The 14,159-nt window shown below is 51.7% G+C and overlaps 1 protein-coding gene across 4 annotated transcripts in view; it reads right to left on the bottom strand.

Annotated features, from left to right (window-relative positions):
* Positions 1–275: 275 nt before the first annotated feature.
* mib2 (MIB E3 ubiquitin protein ligase 2) overlaps positions 276–14,159 on the bottom strand; it is a 50,555-nt gene continuing 36,671 nt past the window's right edge. For all 4 annotated transcript variants that reach the window (XM_029259152.1, XM_029259144.1, XM_029259142.1 and 1 more), the window contains 13 exons: positions 13,887–13,994; positions 12,044–12,148; positions 11,526–11,688; positions 10,738–10,871; positions 9,099–9,247; positions 8,819–8,975; positions 6,760–6,914; positions 4,278–4,404; positions 3,866–4,084; positions 2,880–3,058; positions 2,266–2,465; positions 2,014–2,079; positions 276–1,408 (listed from right to left, as the gene is read on the bottom strand). In XM_029259152.1, the coding sequence (XP_029114985.1) occupies positions 1,167–1,408; positions 2,014–2,079; positions 2,266–2,465; positions 2,880–3,058; positions 3,866–4,084; positions 4,278–4,404; positions 6,760–6,914; positions 8,819–8,975; positions 9,099–9,247; positions 10,738–10,871; positions 11,526–11,688; positions 12,044–12,148; positions 13,887–13,994 (2,004 nt within the window). In that variant the 3' untranslated portion in view covers positions 276–1,166. The remainder of the gene's footprint in view (positions 1,409–2,013; positions 2,080–2,265; positions 2,466–2,879; positions 3,059–3,865; positions 4,085–4,277; positions 4,405–6,759; positions 6,915–8,818; positions 8,976–9,098; positions 9,248–10,737; positions 10,872–11,525; positions 11,689–12,043; positions 12,149–13,886; positions 13,995–14,159) is intronic.

The following is a 14,159-nucleotide window of genomic DNA, read 5'->3' as shown; positions in this document are numbered from 1 at the left end:
GAGCTAGACTGAGGTGCACACTAAAAAAGAAGGGAGAGAAACGTGTGCTCAAAGGCTGCAAAAGGAACACCTCGTTGGCTCTGCCATTGCTGTTCGGTGGCCTCTCGCTGCGAAGCCTCTTCACACTCCTGACTGATGTTCAGGTTCGGTGCATTTTCACGATTCGTATCTCGGACAATTAAATAAAAAAAGAAAAAGATGATTTCCTGCTTGGAGTGAAATCTGAGCGAAGCCAAGGCGCCTCCAAGGCCTCTGGTAGCTACAACACATGCTGATTTTTTTTTTTTTTTTGGATGTGTGTAAGACCTGCGTCGCGTGTAGAGTGACGACCGGACGCTGCAGCACAGGGTGGGGTCTCGTCTCACTGCCCACAAACGGTGAGAAAACACGGTTGAGATAAATAGGAAAAACAAGCTGGAAACACAGAGCGCGCACACATACACACACACACACGCACACCACCTTGAAGCACAAACAATACACACACCCTCATTACAATACAAGACGCACCACCTGAGTGTATCAGCGTGCGCAGGTTTATATACTGATATATATGTATCTCATTTACATATGCAAAGTAAACACACATCCTGTTGACATTCAGGTACCATGAGGAGCAACAGTGTGTGTGTTTGCCTAGGGAACAGCTGACAAGGACAGAAACGGATCGTGTCTAAGACTGTGCCAAGTAACAGCGATTACCAGTGTCTCACACACACACACACACACACACACACACACACACACACACACAGAGAAAGATCACAGTCATTAGCACTCTTGTAAACAGGGCGATGAGCGGCATCGGGGGGCCGCGTCAGCGGACAGCTCCATGGCCTGCCTGGATGTTGCGGCTGCGGTAATACCACGATTTAGACACCATGTAACAGGCGACTCCTGGCTACACCCCGGCGCACCGGGATACACGCCGGGGTCCTTCCCCGGGTCATTTCCTTTGGAGACAGGGCGCCCCGCTCCCCTGTTTCCAAGACGCTCGGTTTAGCATGCAGCGACGGCCTTAGGGAGCAGTGCCTGCGAAGGGCAGGGCGAGGCGCAAAGGGGCGGGGCATCCCGGTGTGGAGGGTGTGTCGGGCACGAGAGAGAACGGAGATGGGGGAGGGGGGGTAACCAGGGAGGCGGACAGCACAGGCAGGCGGCTGCCCGCATCACACGAAGAGCTGAATGCGCTCGCGGATGGTCTGCCGGCACAGCGGACAGGCCTTGAGGGAGGCGCTGCAGTCCACGCAGGAGGCGTGACCACACTGGAACACCAGCTTGATGTGCTTGTCGATGCAGATAGGGCACGTGATGCGCTCCTCCATCTGCCGGTAGCGTGACTGCAGCTGCTCCAACAGGTTGTGCTGCTCCGAGTTCTCTGCCACAGGGCTGGAATCCACCTCTGTTTGGTCTGCAGGGGGTGGGGTCAGGGCAGGAACACATGCAGGAGGAGGGTCAGCAGCTCCCAGGGCCCTGCCCACATCACTCAAATTCTTTTTATCGTTTTGAACTGAGTGAAGACAACCCTGCTGTACAAATGGGTCAAACACTAAGTAGCTGAAGACAGCTGGTAGTGTAGTGGCACGACCCAAAGGTCATGGGTTCAATTTCCTTCCTCCAGCTGTAGTAAACTTGTGAGCAAGGTACTTATCCTCAGTTGCTTCAGTAAAATTACCCAACTGAACAAACGGGTAAATAACTGTAGTTTAAAATTACAAGTAACTGTATAAAATTACAAGTCGCTTTGGAGAACAGCATCAGCTAAATGAATAAACGTAGATGTAAAACCCAAAGTGTTTATTAATAAGGACACGTGGCTGTATGTCATTGAGAAACCCAGGAGTCCTGGAAGGTGAGCACAGAATACAGCCTACTGACGTCCAGTGAATTTCAAGAACAAAGGAGGTCAATGAATGAATAAGTGTAGCTCAGTGTACAAAGGTCACGTGTGGAGAAAAGCGTCGTCGGCTGGAAGAATAAATGCAAATGAGAGGAAAAGAGAAGAGAAGTGTTCACCTTGTCGAATCTTCTTGGTGATGGTCACCTGGCATTTGATGCACTTCTTCATGCGGTGAGCACACTCTGAGGAAGGCAACAGACAGGGGAATGCCGTCAGTCTTTCCCCCACACACACACGCACACACACGTTCCTGCTGACATGTCAGCGGGACCTTCAATCCACAGCAAGCAAGGCGGCCCACTAGCGTGAGGATGCCGAAGCTGCGATGATGGAGGACGCATGCGGCGCTCTGACACAAGGATTCGTACCTTCGCAGGCCACGCTGTGCTGGCAGGGGCAGAAGAGAACGAGCAGCGCCAGTTCAGAGCAGATGAGGCACTCGCTGGGGCCCGGCATGCTGGGCACCGCCAGGTTGGTCATGGTGTTGGGCGTCGTGTGAACCCTGCGCAGACTGCTGCTGCTGCCGCCGCTGCCCATCCCGCTAGGAGGGGAGTGCAGCTGCTGCAGCCTGAGAGGGTCGGCGGGGGAGGAATATTTAAAAAAAAAAAAAAAAAAAAAAAAAAACTGAGGACTGTAACTGACACACACACACACACACACACACACACACACACACACACACACACATTTTCAGAACCACTTGTCCCATACAGGGTCGCGGGGAACCGGAGCCAACCCGGTAACACAGGGCGTAAGGTCGGAGGGGGAGGGGACACACCCAGGACGGGATGCCAGTCTGTCGCAAGGCACCCCAAGCGGGACTCGAACCCCAGACCCACCGGAGAGCAGGACTGTGGTCCAACCCACTGCGCCACCGCACCCCCCCTACTGTGACTGACACTCGAACGCAATGCTCCAGAGGAGGAGGAGGAGGGATCGGGGACAGGGCGGAGCCTCATGGTTGGGGGCGGGGCCTACACACCTGCTTTTCTCTGAGAAGTTCTTGATGAGCTGCAAGACGGCGCCGTCCGTCACCAGGTCCAGCGGGCTCTTGCCTTTATGGTTGGCGTAGCTGATGTCGGCGCCCTCCTGCGCCAGAAAGCAGGCGATGGCGGCGCCCATGTTTAGCTCCATGTTGCCCAGCAACCCTGAAGCACTCAGCTGGGGGCATGACGAAGCAGAGGATTTCTAACTATTTTGATAGTTTTCATAACTAATAATATTTTTGTTTAGCTCACTTTTTGTCACAATGATAAAATCTGGCAACTGAAAGTAAAATGTCGCATTAATCGATTCACTGGAAAGGTTAGGGTACTGAACCGAAGGGTCCAAGTACAGGACACCCTGCTGCAACCTGCACTCTCTATGTCACATGTTCAGTGCCTTCACCGCCACGCTGACATCACTTCCTGCCTTCGGCCACAAAACGGGCCAAAGTGTTGAACAGCAAAGGCACTCTCTCCAGAGCAGTAACACAAGGTAAAAACACAGGTGGGCAGCCAGTCATCACTGCTGCTGCTGCTGCAGTCAGCAGTCCGCCGCTTCGGCCACTCGTGAGCCCAAATAAGATGCTCGTTGCATAATCGGATGAGATGTGGCCAAGGGCCTAATCTCTAATAACCTGTCACGGCGCGCAGCAGCTGGACAACATTCACACGGTGGAGTGTGTAAGCTGCCCCACTACACATGTACGTCACCGCTCCCTTTGGAGGCACTGGTGGGCGATCGAAGCCAAGCTACAGAAACTATGAGGTCATGGATGCATGAGGGGGTTGGGCGCATCCCAAACCGGGAAAGTGTCCCGGACAGAGCTGCTGACAAGGTGAACAGGCTGGCGCTTGTGTTGGCCACCGCCAGAAAGGCTTGTTGGGTCTGGCAGGAGCCCAGCGCACTGCTGCTGAGCACTGCGGCGATGGGAGAACATTGGGTCGTGTATCAACCGACGGGGGGAGGGGGGTAGGAGCTCACCTGGGCATACAGCGAAGAGCGCTCCCCCTCGGCTACGGCTGCGGCTAGCTGCTGCCGGCTCAGAGCCACATGCATTGCCGTGTCGCCCTCCTCGTCCTCCGCGTTCACGTTGGCGCCCTCGGCCACCAGCAGCTGCACCACGTCGCTGTGGCCCTGCGTCACGGCTAGCTGCAGCGGCGTCTGGTTGCGGTTATTGCGGATGTTGACGTCGCAGCGACCCTGGTAGGGGCGGAGAAGGAGAATTAAGATCGGCGCGCTGCCCCCTGCAGGTCAGCCGCCCAACAGCGTCCTCATCACTTCCTCAGTCATCCTGCATGTTTACAGCGTGAGGTTGTTTACTGAAAAAGGGAGGTTCCCTAGTACGACCCCAGAGGAGCCCTTCAAAGACAGAAAGGTGCATCCTTCTCCTCACCTCTTTGATGAGGATCTCAGCCACGTCCCTGTGGTTGTTGAGGGCGGCCAGGTGGAGGGCGGAAAAGCCGTCATCCTTCTTCACATCCACCAGCTGGCGTGCCCGAGCCAGGATCATCTCCGCGGCCCTTAAGTGCCCCGGAAAGAGCAATGTTACCACTGCCGTCATCATCATCATAAGCCTGTTACACTCTAAGATACTGAGGAACATGTTTTCAAAAACAGCATGGTCCTTCACACCGGTACGATACCCCACACACACAGAATGCCGGTGAAGTAGGAGACCTAGGAACAGCAAGGAACCCTGGGAAGCAAACCTCTGTGCGTCTCTGAGCCCATCCGGGGGGTCCATTAGTGGGATTACAGAAGCTTTGGGCAGACTGCACGACCGAGGTATTACCACATTCCTGGTGCTCAAGTTGTCCGAATCGTAACACTCCCACGTGAGTGGAACTCATCCTGTCTAACAAGAGTCAATATGCAAAAATAAAATGAGAGTTCTGTCTTTTTCTCCAGCCATCCACCCACCTTTCTGCTGTTTCCTCAAACAGTCCAATCACCCGCTTTCCTTTTCCTCCAACTATCCAATCACCTGTCTTCCGCTTCTTCTAACCACACAATCGTTTTCCACTCCAGGTCCCCTTCCTTGTGCGCGCGCTCAGAACGGCCGTGGAGCTCAGCAACCTGTGAAAGGGACGTGTTTTGTATACAGAATTCTCACCTGTGTTGGGCCTTGGGGCCCCACAGGAGGCGGCAGGACAAGAGCGACGCTCTCACGCAGTACGGAGGTCATACTCCAAGCCACCGCAGTCCCTGGCTTCCCTTCGCCTTGGTTAGCGGCGCCCGGGTGCCACTCGGCCCACTGTACCAGTGGCGACGCACTGAACTCCACCTACTGCACGTCCCTCTTCAGTTTGTGTTCCTGGGCCAGATCCCAGCACGTGTCCTGATGAGACTGACGTCAGATCGCACTATATGTGGGGGTCAGATTCAACCCCATGTAAAACTGCTCATGTACCGCCATTTACTGTCACGAGGCCCCATGACTGCCCATAGCACTCGTGTCTCTATCCCGAACGTCCACCTTAGTTCACGGCATTTGCCTGCACTCCACTTCTGTATGTCTGCATGTTCCTCAATCTGCCACGTTCACTCGAACCCAGCCCTGCTCCGGGCTGTTATACTCCTTCGCACCGCAACCATTAGGTTCCTTTACCACAAAGCGCTCCAGCATTGGTCTGCACCTCGGTCCGTTTCATTCGCCTGTATGTTCAACTGTTCTGCTCACCTGCTCCTTGGCTCCTGGCGTTCATCTGTTTTGTTTGCTCACCAGCTTGTTATATATCCCAGAACCCCTTTAGTGATACACTTTTTTTTTTCTTTATTTAAAAAAAAAAAAAAAAAAAAAGAAATGCGGTAGTATTTATGAGCGCAGGCACACTGCAGTTCTCATTAGCACATTATTCATGGCTCGCCTTGGAGGCTGGCAGCCGCGAGTCGCCGAAGGCTCTGCGCTCAGCGCTTTCCTCCGCGCTAAACTGCCCTCTTTTTATTTGTCCCTCCTGCATCGTTGGAGCAGCAGGACAAATTAACTGTTAAAATCATCCGTTGGATGCAGGAGCGAAGCCGAGGGGACATCAGGGTCATTGTAGCCGCAGCGTGGCCGTATGGGGGTGAGTGTGTGCACGCGTGTGTGCGTGAGAGAGAGAACGAGAGAGAGCAAGGGAGATTATGTCCTCCTCCTGCACCGCCCCACCCACACCTCCTCCAACCACCAGCATGCAGCCCCGGCATCTCTTCTCTGCAGCTCTGTCAAGCTATTCGTTTCATTTGCTTGATCAGCTCAGCGTCTTCATAGCCCACAACACCTGAAGAAACTCGAACCCAAACCAACCCGTCGACCCCAGCAATCCAACCACGAGGAGCAAATGTGAGAAGAAGGCAAGGAACACACAAAGAACAGACAAAAGATGCGCATGTGCAAACACACATCCACGTACACACACACAGGGGAGTAGCATGTCCTTTTTAGGATGCGGACCCTGTCCCTGCTCCTCCTGTCAGGAGCCTGAACGTTCCATCAGTGATCTCCTCCATTAAAAAGAACAAATAAATTTCAGAACAAGGAAAAACAGTCCCTCTCAAATGTAAAGCATAAAGGGTAAACGGTGAACATAGAAAAAGATTTTCAACAAACATTACAAATATTCTCAGAAGCAACAAAAATATACATGCTGAAGACGGGGGCACCACAGCGAGAGGGAACAACGAGAAGGTCTGGACACCAACTGGGGTGAGTGGAGCTAACGGGGTGTTTGTGGAACACTGGGACTCTTTGACCCTTGACCTTCTGTATGAGAGAGGCACCCGATAGCACCCAAGGGAGGACCATGGGACCGGGGGGCCGAGCTGGGGGTCCAGGCCCTGCCTCTTTGCTGAGGTCAGAGTCCCTCTGGACCGAATAGGGGATTGCGGGTACTCACAGCTTGTTGCCCTTCAGAGCGGCATGATGCAGCAAGTTGAACCCTCGGTTGTTCTGCTGCGTGAAGTCGATGTTCGGCACGGCCGTCAGGATCTCGATGATGTTGCGGAAGTCTTTGGCGATGGCGTCGTGGAGAGGGGTGTCTCCGTACGAGTCCTGGGGGGGGGGCAACATCCATCGGTGACTTATTCATACTCACTGATCAAAACGTTTGTTTATGCCCTTGGGGCAAATCCCATTTAGCACTTTAACCGCCTGCGCAGCCAAGGAAAAGGAACCCCAGCGTTTCTAAGACAATCTCCGCTGATCATAATGCGCTTCCTCTGCTGCAACCCTCAAGACTAAACAAGTCTAATTCTGACATCGTAAAGCAAACAGTACCGCTCTGGACCACAATACATGTCCCTCACATATTTATTTACGTTCCACGATCCCCTGGCAGTGGGAAACTCTGCTCTTTTCCATTTGTTTTCTTTATCCGCCCATTCTGCTGAAATACTTTGCTCCGTGGATTCTGCAAGAAACTTTCACAATATCCACTATTCGGAGAGGGCTTTAACAGACGTTCGAGTGGATCCTTAACTAGGAAAGCAACAGGGACCAGAAATGTGTTCCGATCTCGTTTTCTTCACAACTCCAATGCCACTTTTACCACTAAGTAATAATCTAATAAAATCTAATTTTAAACGACTGAAAATGAAAATATCTTAACGATATTTTGGTATAGAGATTTGATTGCTAAGACTGATGACTGATTCACCCCATGAACAGGTTCAATGATCCTTGTCTAGTCAGACCAGTAAACACTGTAGAAGGGAGCTGAATGAAGGCTGTTTAGGTGCGTTTTACTGCCATCTATGGGCTCGGAGGGAAAGTACAATTTAATACAATAGTACAATAATTAATTTTCAGAAAACGGGAAAGAAGAAAAATAAATAAAATGGAAAATTATCATATGGAAAACTTAACTCAGGTGTAAACTTGTACTGTGTTTCCCATGGATGACTGGGGCAAAGGCAAAGACACACACACACACACACACACACACACACACACACTTCCTGAACCGCTTATCCTATATGGGGTTGCAGGGAACCAGAGCCTAACATTGCAACACAGGGCGTAAGGCTAGAGGGGGAGGGGACACACCCAGGACGGGATGCCAGTCCACCACAAGGCACCCCAAGCGGGACTTGAACCCCGGACCCACTGGAGAGCAGGACCCGGTCCAACCCACTGCGCCACCGTGCCCCCTACTGGGGCAAAGACATCTACAGTTAATTTAAATACAGCCACCAAAATAAGGGGGCATTTCACCAGGATCCAGGTCGTGACCAAGTGTCCGAAGGCGCTTGGCCTAGAAATCACCCACTGTCACAAGCTGAACTTGTAGAAAGAGAAAAAGGGATTTTTTTTTTTCCGAATCTCAGGAACAGCAGACGCAGGAAGTGCCCCGGAGCTCACAGCACTGAGTAGGGTAGAGAGCAATGCAGTACACCAATGCTTCCACTCAAGAGCAGCTCCTTACTTTCTCCCGCTCCGCTCGAGTGGAAAATCTGACCCAAAAACCCCAAAACACGAACCAACGCGAAGGCAAACTGGGTTTTGTGACACAGTTACATAAAACCCCATAAGAGATGTAAAGGTAAACAGTCTAAATGGCTCCAGCAATCAAGGAGAAAACATCTTGAGCGAGAAGACGGGAGCGAGGACCCTGCTGACGCATTTATTGTTGCTGCTGCTTTTTGTTTTTTTTTTTTTTTTAATTAAAACAGGACTTATTGTACATAGAATACAATAGAGAACATTGACTTCTCTCCAAACGGCCAGTATTTGACCCAGTTACACATCTGTGTGTCCTTGCTGGAGAAATCCAGGGTAATTGCCTTCTTTGCTCAAGGGCACTACAGCAGCAGAGTCAACTGGGGCTTGAACCAGTAACCTTCAGGTTACAAGTCCATGTCCTCAACTGCTGAGCTACCCTTGCTGGTTCTACTGGAATGTTCCACGGGTAGGAAGCTGACTAACAAAGCCATTCACACCGCTGGCAGGGTGCTCACCTGCAGGTTGACGTCGGCGCTGTGCTCCGTTAGGACGCGCACCACCTCGGTGAAGCCCTTGTTGACTGCGATGTGAAGCGGCGTGCACATGGAGTTGTTGAGCAGGTTCACGTTGGCACCCTTGCCGAGCAGGAGCCGCGCGATCTCAGCCTGGTTCCTGCGTAAGGACATGCGCAGCAGCTTACACGCCACACCCAGGCAACACCACTCTTTCACTCCCAAAACCCCAGGATCCCCCCAACCCTACCACAGCTGCTGTAGAAGATCCGGCGATGCTCACCCAAACGCCGTATAGTGCAGGGCCGTGTCGCCGTCCTCATCCTTCACCTCCACGCTGCTGTTGGCCTGGAGCAGCACTTTGACCACCTCCAGGTGGCCCTGGTGAGCGGCCACCTGCAGAGCCGTCTTCCCCTGGTTCTTAATGTCCACCTGACGATAGGTGCAAGCATATCTCTATACATCCATATATATATCCATATTATATATCACACACACACACACACACACACTTTCAGAACCGCTTGTCCCATACGGGGTCACAGGGAACCGGAGCCTACCCGGCAACACAGGGCATAAGGCCGCAGGGGGAGAGGACACACCCAGGACAGGACGCCAGTCCATCGCAAGGCACCCCAAGCAGGACTTGAACCCCAGACCCACCGGAGAACAGGACTGTGGTCCAACCCACTGAGCCATCGCACCCCCACTATATATATATTTGAATGTATACAGTACGTGAGGGGCGCGGTGGCGCAGTGGGTTGGACCGCAGTCCTGCTCTCCGGTGGGTCTGGGGTTCAAGTCCCGCTTGGGGTGCCTTGCGACGGACTGGCGTCCCGTCCTGGGTGTGTCCCCTACCTCTCTCCAGCCTTACGCCCTGTGTTGCCGGGTAGGCTCCGGTTCCCCGTGACCCTGTATGGGACAAGCGGTTCTGAAAATGTGTGTGTGTGTGTGTGTGTGTGTATACAGTACACTGGTAATATATGGATTATATATGAATATATAGGCAGACAGCATACTTCGCCACTTTATTAGGTACACCAATTTACACTTGACTTACAACAGCTTGCTCCCCCCGCACAGTGAATCACACAGTGGCTGTCATTCAGTGCAAACAGTGTGCGGACAGCGCGAGATGTCCGGTTACTGCTTCGCTCAACGTTTGAAAGGAGCTTTTAATGCCAACGAGGTGTCACAGACAAAGGTGACTGGAATTTTTCCAGCACCTTGTTCGATCCACGGATTACAGAATTCATGTTGTTCTAAAGGCAAGAAGTGACTCAGCAGGTACTATCAAGGTGTAGCTAATAAAGTGGCCATACATGTATGTAAGCCGCTACTGTGGGCAACACAACCCATTATTATTATAATAATAATACTGTACTAATAACGATGATGACTAGAGCGTTAAAATGTGTGCATTACAGTCAATGGAGTGAGTATGAAAGTTGGGACACTGTGTGGTGCGATGCGTCTTGTGCCCTTGGAAGCAGGAAGTGGACACCGGAGCAGGACTGCTGCAGAGCCACTGCGTCCGGGCAGCTTTCCCACACTCACATTACTCATGTGCTTAGCTCATACTTCTCCCCTCTGCCAGCTCACTTCAACTCCCTCAAGGGTATGACGACAGGAGCTCTCCTGAGTGGCTCGACCCTACACCCCCCACAGTTGCAGTACAGCACCTTTAGCCCATCTTAGAGTCCCACAAGAGCTTCCCTGAGTGGCACGACCCCCCACGATCTCACAGACTGCTGCAGCTCAGCTCGGCGCCGATGCCCCACAAAGCTCAAGGTACCGCCAGCTGAGCACAGTTCTTACTTTTTCCATTATGGCAAAGGAAACAACGTCCCAGTCCAAAGTCAGTCACAGTGTGTATCGTGGATTTATTGTTTCATGCAGATGAAGTGGGGAGGAGCCCACCTTGTCAGGGTGCTTCTGCACCAGGTCTCGGACCTTTGCGGCGCTGCCATGCGCTGCCTCAATGACCAGCCTGCCCGGGTGATCCAGCTCTGTGGACTGGGACAGCAGCTTCTCCAGCACCGAGATCACAGTGGCTGTGTGGGCGGAGTCCAAGCGAGAGAGAGAGAAAGAGAGATGGATTTAATAAAGGGACAACTCAGTCTGCACTTCACACCATGAGTGACAAATGACAGAGACCCAAATGAGAGCAGCCCAGTGAAACACCATCCGAGTCCTCGCACCCCAGCAGAGGACAAGAATGAGTCAAAATGTCACGTTTGCATCACGCCAAAGAGCCCGGCATGTTCCGGACCACCCCTCGCACCACAGCCCAGCAGGACGGGATATAATCGGGTCAGGAAGGTACATCCAATCCAATCCCCCCATATGACCGCAGGCCCCACCCCCCTAGTGAGCAACAGCATTGAAGAGGAGGCATGCAGGTAGTACAGCAAGGAGCAGACAGCTTGCGTGCAACAGCGCATGCGCGCACACACAGATGCGGTACAGAGAAGACACGCTGTGGTAAAACACAAGTGGGAGCAGCGCAGAAACAAGGACGGTACAGGATGAAGGCGAGCACGTCGCAGAAAGCGGGCGCAACGCAGCGCTGCCACAGAAGTCGCTGGAAGAGAGAAGGTGTGAGGAGAAAGATGAACAGAGTGCAGAACAAGGGGCAAAGAGCAGCTCGCCAGCTCGGGGGGGTGGGGGTGGAAGTGGCGTGAAGGCCCACCCCCCCGCACTCTTACTTCCTGATTCGCTGGGGTTCTCCGCCGTCATCAGGTTGGCGTCCACCTCCGCCGGCTGGGCAGAGAGGCACGCTGGGTTGAAGGTCCAGGTTTGGCAGCCGAAGGCCACGCGGAGGTCCCCGTCGGCGTACACCTTCAGCACCTTGCCCACCTGCCCCAGGGCCTGATGGGGGGGATCAGATTCACAAAACACGGTCAACTTTACATGACGGGCTGTGAGTGATGGGGTGGAGCGAAAACGCCATAAGAACATCTCCGCTAAGACGTTAAATCGCGAAATGGCGTGAGGTGTGCGTCGCAGGCAGGGCGAGGGCGTAACCAGGGCGTTGTCCAATCAGCACACAGCACGGGAGAAGCCTTCACCCCGGACATAGGCTCCTGCCACGACCGCTCCTGTCCCCGGGTGTCTAACACCCTGATTCCCATGGAAATGCTAAGTTAGTTTGTTCCTCGTTCCCCCACAGGAAGAGCAGTCAACGGCCCCGAGGTGTTAAGGGTAGGTTGACCCTACCACTCACCGGTGCCATGCTGTCGGTCCACTCCCCATGGCCTGCCTGAAGACGCTTCACCGTGTCCATGTCCTCTAGCACTCGCACCAGGTCACCCACGCCGAACGTGTTCACCTGGAACAATGCAAAGTGGTCATCCAAACCAACGAACCCAACCTAGTCCTCCCAACAACCTGCTCCTCCCAATCCAGCGAACCCATTGGTTTTTTTTACTGGATGTGTAGAAACAGGAAGAGTACAGGACCAAGTCACGAATGTGTGCTGAAGTTGTTCATCACCCCGGTAAAGTGGTCACCTTAGAGCTCACGTTGATCAAACTCATGTCAGTTTTACCCTGAGGTTTTTCCCTCTTCAGCTTCAGTGTAGCCTCACCTCAGCTGGACCACAAGAAGGACTCGCAGGATCGTTCGGTCTCACACTGAGTTCAATCCCCAAAGATCACTTATGTTCACGGTACAAACAGTAGGTGCCCCTGGCCAGATGGGCACAGAGCAGCAAACGCAGTAATTTCAGGAACGTTCTTTCACAGCATTTTCACACTTTTTACACTCCTCACATTTGGAGCTTGGGATAAAAGACATTCTTTACATGTGTAATGTCGATTGTCCAGAAATGGATCAACACAGATTAAGCAAATACCGCAGCCTGCGGGGTCTAGTCGTCACAGGATGCTGCCTTGGCAAGACCCGGGTTCAACATTTAACGCTGCTGATAATGAACACTCAGGAGTGACGAAAGGGAAAGACGTGTGAAAGTCAGGAGCTCTTTACCATACGGTTGTAAGAAGTGCCCCTAAACAAAGTTCTCCTCACTCTGTCCTTCACTCAAACTAGTGACATCTTCACTAGAAGGATCTCCAAGGACGGCAGCGCTGATGGTCATGACCATAGTACAGCAATGTTAACCCATCAGACCCGAAGGCTTTCATTTTTGGTCCTGGTGGAGGTCAGTGTACACTGCTTTTTTATCCATCTCTTATTCGTTATTTTTACCTCTCACGTCACCTGAGATCTTTGCACAATTTAAATACAGTAAAGGTGATCACTTTGGGTGAGGACTGTCATTTAAATTGTTTCAAAAGGTGGTACTTTTCACAGAACATTTGTGTTGTGTCAGTGATACCTGTGAGAAGGCAGAAATCATAATTTCAACTATACAGGCTACACAACAACAATTAAGTAACATCTGATTCATCCCAAGGTGCATTAATACTTTACTGTTGCTCTCATTTTACATGTATTTTAAAAGAATATTACAGGTGAATTGTAACCATTCATTTTCTGCTCATCCTTCAATTGGACCTCTTCAGCACAATACAGAAGAAATTATTATACCAGGCATCAGATGCAGAAACACCTTAACTGCTGATATCACGTCGGAGGACGTCATGTGTTAATTTAAAGTGTTTACAATTTAAAAGAGCAGAAATACAATCTAAAATGTTGTACCAGCTTACTTGGAATGATACTTACATTTATTCATTTAGCTGATGCTTTTCTCCAAAGCAACTTACTATGTTAAGGTTACAATTACAGTTACAAGCTTACAATTTATCTACTTAAACTGTGAAATACTTCAACACCACATAATATTACATTTACTTGTACATGATACTTTTCTCCAAAGCCACTTACAGTTATTGTACCCATTTATTCAACTGGGTAATTTTACTGGAGCAATTTAGGGTAAGTACCTTGTTTAAGGGTACTTATAGCTGGAGGTGAGAATCAAACCTGCAGCCTTCGGGCCCAAAGGCAGCAGCTCTAACAACTACACCACCAGCTGTCTGTCTATACAAAAGGGCAGTTGTGATAACAGCAACGACGTGAAGTGTTAAAGCTCCCGAGCTTACCTTGGTCAAGGCCCCAGGGTGGAAGGTCCAACGGATGTTGTTGCTGTACTGCACCCTGACGTCACCGCGGTCTGTGATCCTGTGCACAGTTCCTATCCTGCAGATGTACTGTGGGAGGAAGGAGCCAGGGAGACGGGCCAATCAAAACTACATCTCTAGTTGAAAGGGGAACACACCAGCCTGAACGAGCGTAGAGTGTAGACGTTGGGTCCTCGCAATAACGTGGTCGCCACTCTTATGGTCACTGCACTGTCTTTGTGCTGTTTCTTTTTT

This window comes from Scleropages formosus, chromosome 2 (genome assembly GCF_900964775.1).
Source record: "Scleropages formosus chromosome 2, fSclFor1.1, whole genome shotgun sequence".
Taxonomy (NCBI): domain Eukaryota; kingdom Metazoa; phylum Chordata; class Actinopteri; order Osteoglossiformes; family Osteoglossidae; genus Scleropages; species Scleropages formosus.
Note: the sequence above shows the minus strand (reverse complement) of the source record. Positions and strands in the feature narration are given on the sequence as shown.